At 39.6% G+C, this 17,422-nt stretch overlaps 1 protein-coding gene across 1 annotated transcript in view; it reads left to right on the top strand.

The window, feature by feature from the left end:
- Window positions 1-17,422, top strand: part of LOC123968581 (myelin basic protein-like) — a 53,370-nt gene that overhangs the window by 23,867 nt on the left and 12,081 nt on the right. Inside the window, exon 3 of the mRNA XM_046045437.1 lies at window positions 6,676-6,754. Coding sequence (XP_045901393.1) covers window positions 6,676-6,754 — 79 coding nt within the window. The remainder of the gene's footprint in view (window positions 1-6,675; window positions 6,755-17,422) is intronic.

Raw genomic sequence — 17,422 nt, 5'->3', positions numbered from 1 at the left:
AGTTCAATTTAACCTGTTGGGCACATGCACCTTTTTCCAGAAAAACCGCCTAAAATTACATACCCAAAATGAATCAGGAATAACTCCTCAACCATTTGGCCTAGATGCATAATTCTGGTCTCCTTTGAAAAGTCAGAAGCTAAGGAATATAAATCCATTGTATGTTAATATATTTATTTTACTAATAATTTAATAATAATTAAGAAACAATCTGATATTTTCAAAGCTATATTTTAATGCAATAAACCATCAAAACCATCATAAGATTATAATGCAACTGAATGTCTTCTAATACACCTAGAATGCAATTGTTACTGTAAATCTGATAAAAATAAACTAGAATACAACAGTTATCATACAAAAAAATTTTAAAACATTCCAGGCAAATGTCCATATTTTGGCAATATTTACTGTTAAAATGTTGATTTTATTGGTAGATATCTTTAAACCACTTTTTATGTCCATACAACCAAGTTCCAAATGACGAAACATTGAAATATTGATAAAAACAGTGAGTATTCATCAACATTCCTGTCACCAAAAGCATTCGCATGCTTTACAGGCCTGTAGATTGAGAACGGAACATCCCACATTGATGGGGGGGCTATCTATGTATCTCCAACGGGTCGGCCACAAAATGGCGAAAAACGTGTGTTCTCAAGCGGCACGTTTCCTCTGCAGAAATGTCGAGAGCAGGCAGGCAGCTCGCAGGTATTGTGGAATAATCAAGATGGCGCCCGCTGAGACTCGAAGCAACAACATCGGCGAGTTTTGGAGTTAAAACGGCGAAAAAAATAAATTTCTATCAGTAATTTCACCCACAGCACGGTTACACCCTGTACCGGTTCATAAAAATTAACATACCTTTTTTTTTACAATGGCAACCTCCGCAGATTCCTGCGCCATTTTTACAAGTTTGAAAATACCGTACGTTAGTAGTCCTTCCCCATCTGCTACGTAACAAAACTTAAAACACTTTTTGATCGTTATGAGTGTACCATTCAGGTACTCATAGCGCACTGTAGGGCTGTGCGATATGACAAAAATTCATATCCCGATATAGGTCATTTTATATCTCAATAACGATACACATCCCGATATAGAACATTTTTTGTAAATTCAATGAAATATGGAATTTCCAACTGGAACTCGTGATATTTTTCTGCATTATAAAGGTGGGGTAACTTCTGAAGAAATCCAGCACCATGACAAATACCATGATAGAGTGAACAACAACACATCAAATAATTTAACTAATGTTATGTAGGTTGTGGATTAGAAAACTGATGCTACTTGCTGCTGCAAAGCTAACATGAGAGGAAGAGACGGTCCCATGGCAGCACAGCAGCTCCAGACAGCGACACTCAGCTCTCCTACTGCTATCACAACAACAGCATGTCTTGGTGAGCTAAAAAGTAAGCTGTATGTCTGTGGGCAAGTCATTAAATGTTACCTGACTAACACACACATCCTGTCTGGCACTGCTGGATAGTATTGTGTGACTCATCTATTATTTTTAATGCAAATTTCTTTTCCTCAACTGTGGAAGAACGGACTTCTGTGAAGTTATTTTCAAGTTGGTTATTAGTTTTATGTTGGACATTCGATAGATGTCTAATTTCAACTTCAAACTAACTTCACCGCAGTGCAAAGCGTCGTTCCCTCACCAAAATATTACGGTAAAGTATGGAATTTGCTACACAACGATATAAACGATAGAGCATGTAAACGATAGACGTTTTTCTACCGTTAAACGATAGATATCGCACAGCCCTATTGGACTGCATTTTGCCATACTTGTCACTGTGAATGCATTTAAATGCTCAAAATAAGAAGTGTCATTATAGTAGCAAATTGAGACACAGCAATACTTAAAAACGTAAGATCAGACTATTATTTTGTTCTAAAATAAACCCGTTTACTTGTTTGCGTTTGAAAACAGTATGGTTTCACTTTTGACGTAATAAAGGAAAATGCTTTTAAGGCGAGGACTGATTAGTTAGGCAAACGTAACGCTACCTTAGGTAAAGTTGTCCGGTTGGCTGGAGTGTAAACACATTTGGTGTTTTCCATAGACAGTATATGTTTTCACAGAGACAGCATCTAGTGGCCATTAGAAGAACTGCAACTTAAGATACATTTTATTGTAGGCGCGGATGTAAGAACTGAACACCCAGTTATTGTAATCTGGGTGGAACCTGAAAATAGTGCAATCTAAGTGTGTGTCATTATATTCTGTAATGCAGGGAAATATGGCACTATTGGCAAACCTGTTTACATGCTTTCTTTACATGTCACAGTGTCAGGAGAATGCTTCACTTTCTCCAGCACCAACCTAAATGGAAGCTCTGCTCAACAAGAGCTATATTTAATAAGCCAGTAGCGAGTAGGTGTGAAGTCACGCTGGCTGCTGCTACCCAAGGACGGCATCAAGCTGCTTGCTCAGGTGTACAAAGAAAAATTGACCACATATTTTGTTAGCTTCCATTTTCTCCAAACACTGTATGTGTTAATAATGAAGATATAGTGAAGTGTTGTCATTTTTCTTGCTACAAGCTAATGGGATTTTTCTTTAAAGGTATATGATACTGTATCTGTGTGTCTAAATTGTTTTTCAGGGCTCTACTTTTGTGTTAGAACACAGTGTTTTTTGGTCACTTTATTTGGTGAAGGCATACCCACATAAACCTCTCTGAAATCACACAAACCCTTTTATTTATGTTGTGATTAATGACTGAGTGATTCATATCAGCTCTGTAATCCACGACAGTTAGCCTATACTGAAAGTCTTTCCTTCAAACAGGTAAAATGTTGTGCAACAAGCACCAGACTATTGCAAAATAGCCAAAGAAACCCACCCCGTATCCAAGTGCGCCACACCCGCACCAGGCAAGTCTGGCTATGGAAATTCCAAAAATGTGCTTGGCATGCCCCTGAAGGGTGCAGTTGACTGCAGCCCTTGCAGGGTTCAAGAAAATAGAGCCCTCATCCACTGCTGTATGTAATATCTGTCCTCCTAACAGGGTTAGAAACGGGGTGTTTGGGGCAAATGTTGCCTTTAAAGTGCCTAAATAATAATAACTGTTCAGAAAACAGTTTCATTATGTCAAGGTACAAATTGTTGATTTTAAAATTTCCCCAAACATCCATTACTTGCAGATTTAGTCGTATGAGTTGTCAGCATCCAAAGATATCACTCCAACCACCGGAGGCTTAGCTCCTGGAATGTGGTTTTGTTTTTAGCATTGCTAATTTTCTACATTTACAGAAAGACTGAAGAGAGAGAGAGAAGACAGCTGTGTCTGCGCGTGTGGGTGTGTGTGGACAAATTCCAACAAAGGTTGAATGCGGAGTGCTTTAATGATGGAAAAAAATGTTGAAGTGCCAGATTGTGTGAATGCAGTGATAATGTAAGCTCTATCAATGCACAAAAATCACAGTGCAATCTGTTTTCTTTCTCTGCCTTGCACTCTCTGTGTCTGTGTCCATTATATCAGATGCCACAGACCAGGGCCTCTGTTTATCTGTTCAAGAGTGAATTAGCTGGACTTGAAAGACAAAAGTAAAAATCCTTGACTTTTAGTCCAACTTGCACAAGAGATGAACACTCAAATTTTTTCTAAGTAGTTGCATAAAATATCACTGGTCATAATGAATAATACGTAAGCAGAAGCAATATGTAGAATTCAAATTAAGGTAGTTTTAGCGGAATTGCTTTCCTGCTCCTGTTAAGTTTTCTTTTTCTTTCCTATATGTTCTTCCCTATTTATGTATTCTAAATGTATTAGATTGATATTAATTGCTACTGGATTATAGATTTTACATAAATAAAACAAACTTATTTTTTATTGCTGTTTATTACGTTTTTAACGGCAGATGTTGTTTAAATTGTCATCCTTGTCATCCATAAATATCTGAGTGTCTACTCCTCCTCTGAACTTATGTGTGATTAATCATCTCATCACTTGAGAGCTGCTCTTAAATGTTCCTCCCACACTTGGCTGTTAGTAGGAATAAGTTGCTTGAAAAATCTTATTTCTCACACTCAGTAAAGAACTTTTCTACTCCTAAGTTAGTTCTTTGAAGTGTAATTCTTTCATTCAAAACTCTATTCATCAGGACTGTGTGGGTATGGTTTTATAAGATTTGATTAGAGCTGCATGATTTGGAGAAATAGTCATATTGCGATTATTGTGGACAATATTGCAATTTGATTATAATGGAACAAATGGTACTATGAGTATGCTTGCTTATTTATCAAGGAATGTGCAAAATACTGACATTTTGAAATGTGTATTTCTCAACTTGAACAAAGTTGAACAATATTTATAACAATTAAAAGTAAAACAGATGTAAAACAGAACAAGGAGAGCGTGTTGCTCTACAGAGAAGGCGGCTAGAAGCAGCCAATATTGGTGCACTGGCTCAATGTACATCTATCTAATGCAAAGTCTCTATCCACAACCTGGAGGAGGAACTGTACAGGAGTGTATTATATAAAGAGTATAATGTTTAATTAGTAGTAGTTAGTATAACAATAATATATTAAGTACTACATTCATTAGAATTTCATATAATTGTATACTTTTTCCCACTTGTTGAGTATTAAAACCAGTTATAGCTGTTTCATTTTTGTTTTTTTTTAAATGTAATCCTTGTGCAAGCAAAATGCTCTACATTGGTCTCTAATTTGTTAATGCTAAGTACTAAATGGTCAATAATCATATTGTTCAACATTTAATGATTTTCTGTAGCACAACTTTTTTTAACCCCATCCCATCCAGGCTGTGATTAGTCGGTTGATGAAAAGTGACAAGCACTTCAGCTCTGTGAAAAGTTGAATATATTGAACAACTAAAGGCACAGATACAGCTAACATTAAATGGCCAGCGAGCCAAACCCAAACCTTCCTTACCGTCTCCCTGTTTTCTTCAGTCTCACCGCTTCAGCTGCTGCCGACGTCTCTCTGTTTCTGTCACAGAGCAACCGGAGTACTGGCATTACTCTTGTTGCTCTAGTGGCGCGTTCGACTATGTTCTGACTGATTAGTGGCGAGGCGGGTCGGGGGGTTACTGGAGGTTGTTGTCTTAAAAGTTACTGGCACACTGTTCATAAAACATTTTTCTCATTGCACGTAGGCTTATCTGTTTTTAGGGGCACATATGTAATCGCACATGATGACATTGTGATTGCGATTAGATTAATTGTGTAGCCCTAGATTTGATTGACCAGTGGCCAACAAACCAGATTTTGATTCAAATGTTGATAAATGCTGATTGGGACATGGACGTACACGTAACATTAGGTTTTTCCAGCTGAGCCTAACCTACTTCAAACTAGTGAAAAGAGTACAGAGAAAACAAAAAAAGACTGAATAGGATTACCAAAACTAACTTTGACAGTTGTGTGTGTGTTAATTAAGAACCCCACTCATTTAAAGAAAGGTTTTCAGGGCCTTTTCGGAGCCTCTGGAGGTCTCTTAATCTTTTTCAGTAGGACAATTACTTTGGATTTATTACTGAGCTTTTTGATGAAATGAATTAGTGTGTATGTAATTGTGCAATCTCAGTCCTGTCTTGACCCTATTAATTGAATCTGAATCTCTTCATATAAAACTAATTCACATAAGTTGTTATATAATTGAATTAAAATTGAAAAAATGGAAAATTTCAAAAGCATAGCACTTTGCTGACCTTTATGTGATTTGCATTGTTAAGTGCTCGCTCACCGCACTTGTCTACCACATCCCCCCAGCTCACAGGACTGTGTCACAGTTGCACTTCTCGGTATGCTCATCTAATGGCAGAGCAGCGTGCCCACAGTTTTTGAATGCCTGTGTTGGTTCAACTTGTTGGTAAACCCACTCAGAAGTGGGACATAAGTGTGCATTGTCATCAAGGAGGAGGAGGGGATCAATAAGAGGATTTATAACATTGGAGGATTAGCAAATGCAGTTACTTAGTTCCCTTGGAACCGTTAAATAGCAGCAAGTAACAGAATCCAACTTGTTATCTATCTTGTTATCAGCTGTAGAAAGAAATGAACATGACATAAGGATTTATTCATTTTAGTGCCAAACCGACTGGGGAGATTAAGTTGTGGGACATGCAGGTATAACAATGTTGCCTGAATCAGACCAGAGCTGGCAAGGAGTTGCGACTCAATCAAAACCTCAATATATCTGTAAACCTTAATCATTTAATCTTGACTGACACAAGGAGCTAGTGACAGTATCAACAGCAGCTGTCATCTGGTCAAATTACCATTTCCATCGCTTATTTCCATTCTGTGCACATGCTTACAGTAGCCTATTAACCTCGAGGGCTATTATTTTTCTTACTACCTCCACTGATTGTTTATCAATTCTTGCCTAATTTTGACGCTGTGAGACATACTAAACACGCACATTCCATTTTCATTCAGAAACAAAACTAAAATGCTGTTACACTATACAGATTATCTGCATTTGCATGACTTTTCCTAGCACCTTCTTTTGAATGTTAAATGAACGGGTCTGAGTGTAATTCTGTTGTAATTATAAAGCCCAAGAGCCTGAATAGGTTTAACTATCTGCCTGTCCTCTCTCTCTCAGCTGGTCTCTGTCTTTGCTCTGTTGCCATGGCACCTCAGCGCCTCACCTCACCTCTTCAATCTGTTTTTGTGTTCCTGTTAAAGGCTTCGTCACCTGAACCCAGAGCGGCGCAGAAAACAGCAGCAGCAGCAGCAGATCCTGAATCACAAGATGAAGTCTTTGGTAAGGGGTCAAACCACATCTGGAATTTGAATTTACATGCATATTGACATTACTCAAAACTACCAGTGTTGTTCAAGCTTTCCTATTATAAACCAGCTGACACACACTAAGTGATATATACAGCTCTTAATGCCATCAATCTCTTCGACTGCCAAAGTGTGTTTCCTCAGTTATCAGTGTACAGTTCTGTTAGTTAATTTCTCCTGTGAAAGCCTGTTTGGCTAATAGGACTTATATGTCCACTTGCTAATCACCATATGATGGCTTAATATAGAGGAGCATTGGATGCACCGATCAGTTGTCCGGTGACTGGAATCGGGCCAGTTTTCAGCTTGATCGACCATGACCAGTGACCGGGCCCATTCGGTCTCACATACCCGATTCGGTCAAATTTACACATGTGCTGCGCTGCACGATGGTTCACATCATGCACACAGCGGCACATACACAACTAATATCACAACCATACATGTTGTCAGCATGGAAGTTATTCACTGTCACTGAAGAAGTTTGTTCTGCTGTCAATTTTAGTTAATGTGTAGTTAAAGAAAGAAAATCAGAATCTCATCTCTGCAACAAATAGGGCATGTACAACGTTTATTGATTTCAATCACAGATGCTTTTACAGATTAGGATGACGGGTTTATCCTGAGACCAGCAGAAAATTGCTTGTGCAAGTTTTGTGAATACTAAATATATATATATAAAATATAAAATAAAATAATCCAACAGGAAAGATTAGCTAAAATTACACGTTTACGCGACCCTTCCCATGGAGTCAACATCCCCAATGTCTTCTTTCTGTCAGCGTGAATGAAACCATTAGTGCCTCTGAGGCTTCCTGTTGGCTCTTGTCAACTTTCATGATAGGGGATGAGTGAAGATGCAGCCTCAGGCACCTCCTAGGGTGAAGGAAATTATTTTTTCCCTCGCATACAATATGTGCTGTGGCCACACACCTGGAGCCAAACACCCCTGACTTACTTACTGTTGGCTTCTTGTAGCTGCCTGTTGAAAAAGGAATCGCTCAAAGTAATGAGGAGTGGTCGAAGTTTGGGAGAGGGACAGTTGGTTGTTCATTCTGCAAGAGAATAAAACCCTCAAGACGTTGCCCACATTTGTCTAGGAAAAACACCGAACGTTGAGGAGATGAGGAATGGGGGACAACGCAGCTTGTTTTCACCCTGCTGTGTCAGTCTCGATTGTTTTCAGGGTGAGCTCAGGTGAAATGCTTGAGGATTTGGTCATGTGTACTGACTAAAGTAGCTACAGCACAAGAGATAAGAGTTAGCTGCTTCTTTGAGTGTGTGTTTATTAAATGCATTTGAACCTCATATGATGATCTATTTAGCTTCATTATATTCTGATTCTGAAAAGAGATGTTGAATTATAAATGTTTTATTAAAGTCCATATTTAGGCAAGTTCTGCCACTCAGCAGCCATCTTGGTAACGCCTCCGAGTAGTTATTTCAACAAGATCAGGGCCCTATCTAAATGAATTTGGGACATAACAACTGCATGTATAGAATCACCTGTAAAAATTGATGAAACCGCCGAAAAGGTTTGATGAATTTGCTCCAAAAATGAAGTTTAAAAGGTGTTTTTCCACACAAGTTATACTTCTAGGATATAGCACTCATGAGCAAGGTTTCACGACACTGATGTTTATGGCTCTATCCAGAGGGCCGGTGACATGACGCCATGAGCTAATCCCACCGGAGCACTGACGTTATGGGTACAGTCAGCATATATGTTTATAGAAGGCACCCCAGTATTTTCTAACACATATTGCAAGTACTGCACATAAAATCTGACGCCTTTTCACGTAGTATTTTGGGGGACATGTAGTGCATCTGATCTGGTCACACACCTGCTCCTCAGTGCCACCACAACATTTGAAACTGTCGCAAACCTCAAGTGCGCACTAACATCAGTGGAACCAGACGATTGGCTATAAATATTTTTCCCAGCTCGGCTGTTAAAAAGCAGAAGATTGACATTCTTGCGGGAGTGGTGGGATATGCACATAAAACCGCCATCTTTGGTGTTACATGCTTTCCCCATAGAATCCTATTCAGGATTCTTTATTTGGCGTGTCTCTTTCCCTGAAATCATCACTGCTCTTTTCCCAGATAAATATTCTAGGTGATTGCATCACAGATTGAGCAATTCTAGTTCAATTTAGTTTAACTTTTAAGCATATCATTATACCATACCACACCAGAACAGGCCTGGATTTTAATTTATAATAAAATAATCAGAGTATCGTGATGAAAATATTGTTCAGAAAAAACACAATTTGATATATTTCTCAATTTGTTCAGCCCACACTGCTACATCTACAGTGTTATTACTACTGAAACTGCTGCTGCCACTGTTACTACTACTACCACCAACACAACTACTACCACCTCTACAATTACTACTACAACTACCACTACTGCTACTACTACTACCAGCTCGACCACCACTACTACTACTACTATTGCTACTACCACCACAACTACTACTAATAACAAGTTTCTTGGGGGACAGAGGGGTCGGCTGACCCAGGGCCCACACTAAGCTCACATTAAGGTTGCCCATAAGATCACACCCTACTTTACTTCTTTTTTTTTTTTTTAATAAATTCAATCTGTTTTGTACTGATTTAAAACTACTACTACTGCAAGATATCATATCATGCAGTGGGCTATGCATCTGCCGTTTTCCTGTACCTCTGTATTCTAGTGGCGTTACATTGTTCCTACAGTGTGTCTGTCTGGTGTCTGGTTGTCTGTCGGGGCCCTATGACCTTCATTTTGCTGTGCTGATTTGGTGGACTTGGTAATTTAGTCTTTTAAATTGATTTTTAAAACACTTCCTGGAACAATTTTGTAATTTATTTAGTTTGAAATAAATAAGTCAGTCATAAGTAGCAAAATACTTTTGAAGTATATCTGTGTCCGGTTTTGAATTAGCACTGGTGCACTTTAAAAAGAAAAGTTGGGATTCTGTGCTACAGTCTACAGGGGCTGAACTACTACAAATTGGGAATATTTTAGTAATATTATACAAGGCTTAAAATGGTGTAGAACTGAGAACTAGTGTCCTGATTTTTTTATGGTTCGGTAGGCATATTTAATTTCTATACCATGTTTATGAACAGTACTGATTATATTATTGAGTGACTCGGGGAGAAGGCCCAAAATGGATGAATGCTAAACCGACTTATTTTCTAAGAAAGGTCAATATTGACCTAATATTATATAAAAATTAGCCTAGCTGCAGTGTGTTTATCTATGTGGGTGTAAACATGCATGGATGATTGAATTTGTGTGTGTCTATACTGATGTCATGTCATGGCAGCTTGTTCGAGTATGTAAGCATGCAGGAGGGAGACTTACCTGATAGCCACCACTGTGACTATTTGCTGTTCTCGCTGGTGCTTTATTATCAGCAGCAAAATCATACCTTGCAGATGCTTCATCAGATTGATCTGTTAGTTACTCGATACACTCCTTCTCCTGGAGCCAAATAATGTCCCATGTGTTCAACACTTGTCATTGATCATCATGGAGCAGACCTAGAGGATCCACCACTGACACAAGTGATACTTCAAACACGCACAGAACACAGTTTCATTACGTTTAACCTTTGGGGACGACCTAGTTGCCAGGCACAGTCATGAAATGATCAGAAATACAGTAGGTTACTGTACTAGTAAACCGGTTTGCTGATTGATTCAGTGATTTAATGGCTTGACCTTTATGTTCTGATTCTAGTCTCTTGGTCAACCTTAGATTCCTCACACAGATGCTTATGGCAGGTCATGGTGATAACACGAATGAATGAGAATTAGGCCATTGGATCGGCTATTGAAAATTGAAGGGATGATCAGCGATTGGTATTTCATGCGACGGTATTAAAACGATTTTAACTAACTCTCTATCAGAACTAAGATGACATAAAAACAGTCTCTAGAATCTGCACCACACTGCGTCCCATTCATTGATTTATTTGTGGCGACATGCCCCAAAATCAACGCTGATAGCCACATAGTATTTAATAGTTAAATCATAATTAAATGTGGAACTGTGCGCAGCGCATAGATTCGCTCAGCACCTCTGCTTGCTTGCTCCCTCCCCTTCTCACAAACACATTGAAACGTGTATATAGAAAAACGAAAGCATTCAAGTTAACTCTGAGAAGTTAGTCTATCTATGTTCTTAACAGAACGCTGTCAATGTCGGAGACCCACCTTCAAATAAGTTATAAGCAAGCATGTAAGGAGCCTAACTAATAAGGATAGCTATGTTAACGTTAGAATACAGCTGGGTTGTCGAGGTTAGCACGCTGTAAATAGCTCAATATCGATTGCACCCCCCTGTGCGCGTCGCCACAGTTACATGTAATTCTGTGGGAAACATTTACAGATGTTTCTGGTTATTTCTTTTAAAGCTAATAAGCCTGTTTCGATCAGATCGCCAATCCGTGATCTCAAGTAGCCATGATTAGTCGATATGAAAATAGAGAAGATCACCCAAGCCTAATGAGAATGCAGGTTTAAAGCAACATTATGCTATTTTACCTTAAAATAAAAGCTTCATAATCATTGTGATGGTACACTGACTTGTAATAGGGAGAATGGTGACTCTTTCATTCCCATTCGGCACCCCAAATGCCTGTTCTTGCACTTTGTAACATGGGTTGAGTTTTCCCGCAGTTTGTTGCGAGAAGTGTGTAGCACTTTACGCCACTATGTCACACACCACCAACAATGGGTCTTCAGCTAAGAAGAAGCTAGCTTATTTTTCTCAGTATGCATCTATAATATTTTCAACCTACTCCCTGCTCACACAGGACTCACAATATATGACAGCAAAATAGCAATATGGAGCACTGAAATGATGGCCTCATGCTCGCGGTGTAGACACCAACACTCCCCCAGTGCTCTAAGCTCCCAGTCTGGGCAGAGTCAGCTAATAGGACCGCTAGCTAACTGACTGGCTAAGTGAGCAAACAGCAGCTACAATTAGCAGCTGTTACTTCTGCAATAAATGAAAAGCTATTTGTCCATCAGGAAATCAGTGAGAGTTGAAGACGAGAGAGGACATCGGAGGGAAAATCTATATTTTCTCCATAAAATATGATTCAGATCAGAGTCCTGGTCGGTGTCGCTGTAAATCACCTTGGTACGACAGTGGTGTAAAAGTTGTTACATAATGTTGCTTTAAGTGGCAATGCCTTTAAAATGAGAGATGATTTGACTGCAGTATCTGCCATGCTCATTCAAATTTGCTTCAAAGTGAACATTACTGAGCCGTACCTGAGAAATTATTTGCTTTGTTTAAGATCACTTCTTCTGGTTAATAAAGACAGTGAGTGAGAAGGTGAATAAAAACTTAAAGAGTAGTTTGTCTTAATTAAGGTTTATTAGAGGGTAAGTGGAAATCAAAGCTCCATCATGTGTTTTTGGTCAAAAAGCAGCTTCAGAGCACCACGGTATAGATTCCACTTTGATGCTTAATGTTTAACTGGTTCTTTGCTCAGTCAGCGCTGCTTTCTGATAGTGTGTAAAAATTCCCTTTTCTTATCGGTATCTAACTTCTACTGAGGGAACATTGCTGTTAGGATGCATTTAAAACCTTCCTCTTACCTGTGCACCGAGGCTGAACTAATTTAGCGCCATTAGGTTGATTCAGGCTGCGGGCAAAAGAAAATAAAAGGAATTTCCATCAAATTGGCACAGTGTGAGTGGTTTATGATGGGCAGGTTAGCTGTGCTTTATTGGAGCCTGTTTTGGTGTAGTTGTCATCAGCAGGCGTCATGACTCATACCAGCCTGTCCAGCATCTAGGGTTGTCTCCATGCAGCACTTCCTGTTTGCATTGCTTTTCCACTGAAGGGCAAACACCACCGTCAGCTGTGCGACTCTTAAAAGCCCATTATGGCTCCATTACCTGCCCCAGTCAGCAAAACAGACCCCCTCTATCTGCCTGTCTGCCTGTTCAGTCCTGACTCCGTCTGGGTCAGTGTTTCTTCATCATCCCAGGGTGAACTGAGGAGAAATGAGCTGCAGTTGTAGATGGAAACCCAGGAGAGCCAGAAAAACGTGGGATGGACGTCACCGTGGTTGCCTGACCAGCCATTATGGTGCAGGGTAGCTTAAAGGGCCATATGGGTAGTGTTGCATTTTTTAGCCCATTACTATATGCTTTTATATAGATGGATTTTTGGATTGACCTGCTCTGTGCAATGTTGAACTTGCGCATTTGGTGTGAAAGCCCTTTAAAGATTTCTTAAAAATGACCTAATCCATTGAAAAAACCCTTTTAACAATGCTTGGCAACACGGCATTTCACCTAGTCACAATTCAGTTCATTCTAAACAGGTTCAGATATCAGGGGATGCTTTAGAGAAAATGGTTGGCAGGAATGTGAAGCCTTTGTGAAATGTTTATAATGGGTATAGATTTGCACACAAAAAACCTGGTCAAGGTCATTCAAGGACAGACACTCACTTTATGTAAGCTGTAAGGCTGTCAGGAATACAAAGAGAAAACAAGGACGCAAGTGTGAAGAGGGTTTTGGCTGTGTAAAGACTGGCTTGTATTTAGTCTGTTTTTGTGCTTCAGCCTCTTCCTACACCCACTGAAGAGGACTTTAATAATATATAAACAACATTATAGGTCAATCTGCCGGTTGTAGAGGAGAAATAAAGTTTTCAAAATCAGCGAACTGTGGTATATGGCTGCTGGCTATAACAGGTGCAAAAGCCCTGCACCCAGGAATTAATGAAGGAAGGAAGTAATGCATGTAGTTAATCAATACAATCCTCATTGTTCTCTTACAGGATTCATAGAGCAGTTATGAAAGCAATACTTCAGAAAAGCCAATATTTTTAAACAATGTATACTATATTTATTTTTTATTGAACTCTGCATGAACTATTACACAGCATTTCTCAAACCATTTCAACTTAATCATTTTAACTTAATTAGATATAACTTAACTGTCCCATATAAACTCAGTCTATGTTTGACAGTGCCGCAAGATGAGGCACAGTTGTAGTCAGTGTTGAAGCTGAAGCAATACAAAAAAACTTCTGCAGACTTGCCTTTAGCATCTATTGCAACAGGCTGATAACATTCCTTGGCTGTGTACTAAAAACGTGTGCCAACCAACTAGTTGATGTTTTTACCGTGTGCTCCGCCCCCTCCTGTTCACGCTGTCCACCCACGACTGCATCCCCCAACATGAAGAGAACTCTTGTGTAAACTGTGACACCACCATCATCGGCCGGTTCAAACAACAATGAGACTTATATTGAGAGGAAATCGAACATCTTGCAGAGTGCACATAGAGCAACCTACTGCTCCACGCAGCAAAAATAAGGAGCTGATCGTTGAGTTCAGGAAACAGGAGGTAAAGACACACACTCCTGTCTACATCAGTGGTGCAGGTGAGCAACTTTAGGTTACTGTGAATCAGCATCACAGAGAACATGTCATGGTCATGTCACATCTCCACGCTGGTGAAGAAAGCTCAGAAACAGCAGTTGTTCTTAATGAAGCTTAAGAAGACAAAATTCCTGTGCCAAATTATTGTAAACTTTTACAGAGGAGCAGTAGATAGCATCCTGACTGGAAACATCACAAACTAGCATGAGACCGGAGGGCTCTGCATCGGGTGATTAAAACCATTCACAGGATCATTGGAACCCATCTCCCGAGCATCAGTGATATTGGCCAGGTGAGGTGCCTACGCAGAGCCCAAAGGATGCTAAAAGACAGTACCCACCCCAGCCGCAGCCTGTTCACCCTGCTGCCATCTCACAAGACATACAGAAGTATTCGCTGTCGTACCACCAGACTACTGAACAGCTTCTTACTAAAGGCTTTGAGACTCCTCAATTCATCGTCAGCACTCCACCATGGAAAATTGTTTTCTTTCTACAACTTGTTATTTATCCATAATCTATTGTATATAATTTTTGTATATAACATTTATTTTTGTGATTGGCATAAAGGGAACTACATCTTAATCTCATTATACAACACTGTGTTGTAAAATGATAAATAAATCTACCTTGTACCTTCAATGTTGTCCTCTGCAGTATGTGAAATGCCCACATGCATCAGTTCATTTGGTATTCATTACTTCTCAAGGTCATACTTGAGCTTGTTTCAAGGAAATTGAATGATATTGGTGTGAGCCAGTTATCACTTATTTCATACACTATGTGCTTCCTCTGTAATTGCTTTAGGGACCTTCTGGCTACTCTTGAAATCTTAAGGGTGGAACAGACTGCTTCAGTTAGCATTGATCTGGTCCCAGCCTGGTGGGGTTAGCCAGAGTGCTGTTCTTTACTACCGGCCGAGAGGCTCTAAGACTTCCCACCTCTCTTTACGCTCGTTACTAACTCTGTAGAGAAGCTTATGAAAACAGATTCAAAACATGCTCTTTAGAAATTAGATTTTTCCCTGTGATGTCTTGTGAATATTTAAAATCTGGCGTAGTTTGTAAGGATGATGATGGAGTTAACGCAGCATTGTGTGATGTACACAGCTGGGTTTTTCATTTACTGACATGCCCTTCATCTGGCCTGTACCGCTCCCTTTACTTTCTTCAGTAATGATTGTATGTTCTGCCTTCTTCTGCTGGCTTCATTGTTTGCATTAAACACTGATGTTATATGTTTTCAGTGGATAAAAAGGTAGAAGGAGTAAACTATTATTGCTAAAACTGTACAGTTTAACAGGACTGTTATACCAAAATAATTTGCACCTTTGGAATAATCTTATGGAACTGGCTTGTAGCTAGTTCACACACTCCCTAATTCAGGTTTAGAAGGCTGTAGATTCTCCTCAAGAGGGAGCTGTTCAGGCAACGGAAGTTTAGTGTAGATCACATTTTATACACAAACTTCTTTACATAATGCATTAAAAACATTAAAAAAGAAAATTAATTAACTAAAATTTTTTCTATTAAAACATTAAGTCAGACGTGGTGGAGAACATACGTCTTAACCCTGGAATCAACGGAAGTCAAAATCAGGTTTTATATCACCGGTTTGCTCCCATTATGTGGTGCTTTGTAACAAATTGCTTCTTCTCATGTTCTACCCACGCAAGTCTGCGCCACCTAGAGGAAAGGAAAGTCTTTTCAGTTGCAATTTAGAGCTGTAGATGTACAGTATATGGCGATGTCACAAAACATAATAACTGCACCTAAGCCTGCACAGCTACACTACACACACACAACATTGACATATTTCTTGAAAAACTTTTTGCAAACATTTGTTTATTTACACATCTAGCAAAGCAACACTGGTATTGATTTGCAGTCCTGTTTGCATCCACTTATTTAATCCAAATTCACTCTCCCTTTGATCTCCACCAACTCCTGAGGGAAATATCTGGCTCTTAAGCTGCTCTTGCACATTTTATTTTACTTACTTTACATTTATATTACATTTTATTGTGAAGCACTTTGTTATTTTTATCTGTGAAAGGTGCTATACAAATAAACTTTACTTACTTACTTACTTAATAAATGCTGCGTTATGTTCACCAGCTAGTTGCTAACCGTGTACTGGACAGGTAGTGTACAGTCGGTTTATCAGAACCCTTTTTACTTCGGCAGTAAAACCAAAACAACTGGCTAAAAGACGCTAAAACGCTCCAAATAGCTGAAAGTAGTCAGGTGTTGATTCTCCGTCAGTTTAATCAACATGTAAATGATTGCTCATGTTTATACATTATCGTTTACAGTAGTTCATATTTACAGCCTATAGTCAGCAATGAGTTAACCTTCATAGACTGTCAAAATCATGCAAGGAAATGCTACATACTGTATATCCTCCCGGCTGCCACCCTTCATTTGCCTTCTATTGCACCTTCAAAATCCATTGGTCACTTTAGCATCTGCACTGAACCTGTGCTTTTTTGCATGTGGGTTTCACTGTTTACCATCTATGCGTATGTGTTGTATATTCTCACTGAGATTATTGAAGAACTGCTGACTATGCATGCAACACAGAATTGAGAATATGTCCGAGCTTGTTCCTCTGCTGTGCATTTGTCAGTTGTACACATATAAGATTGCAGTGGCTCAGTCATTTGTCTCTGTGGCGGAGGCTGACACTCGCCGGTACGGGCCCTGGCACTGCCAACTTGAAGCACCTCCCCTTCATCCCCCTCAAAAGCTGTGATTGTTGAAGGGCACCATCCATCACTGGACCAGTGTTCTTTGGTTTGACACCATTGTTCAGATTCTCCCCTTCTGTCCCCTCTCACCTCACTTTCTTGCCTCTGATGTCTTTGCTTCTCTTTCAGGTTTTTTCCTTTGATTGTCAGATGGATGAATTAATCTCAAGATCACTCAAAAATGCGAAAGCTACAACACGTACTGCATGCAAATGTGTTAATATAATTCGGCACATGCGTTCCTCACATCTGCAGCTTTCCTGATTGATTGCATGAAGACACACACACACACACACACCATCTATCTGTGCATTCTGCATTTGTGTGCCATGTTGTAAGAGATTGTGTCTCAGTGTTGCCATGAGTTCAGGAGACCACGTCATCTGGCCTTGACCATCTGGCAGGACAATCACCGAGTGTGTATGTGTGTTAGCAGCTGGGTCTGTGGCTACAGGAGTCCGGGGGGGGGGGGGGGGGGGG

The sequence above is a fragment of the Micropterus dolomieu genome, linkage group LG03 (genome assembly GCF_021292245.1).
Source record: "Micropterus dolomieu isolate WLL.071019.BEF.003 ecotype Adirondacks linkage group LG03, ASM2129224v1, whole genome shotgun sequence".
Classification (NCBI taxonomy): Eukaryota; Metazoa; Chordata; class Actinopteri; order Centrarchiformes; family Centrarchidae; genus Micropterus; species Micropterus dolomieu.
This window is presented reverse-complemented; position numbering and strand designations above follow the sequence as displayed.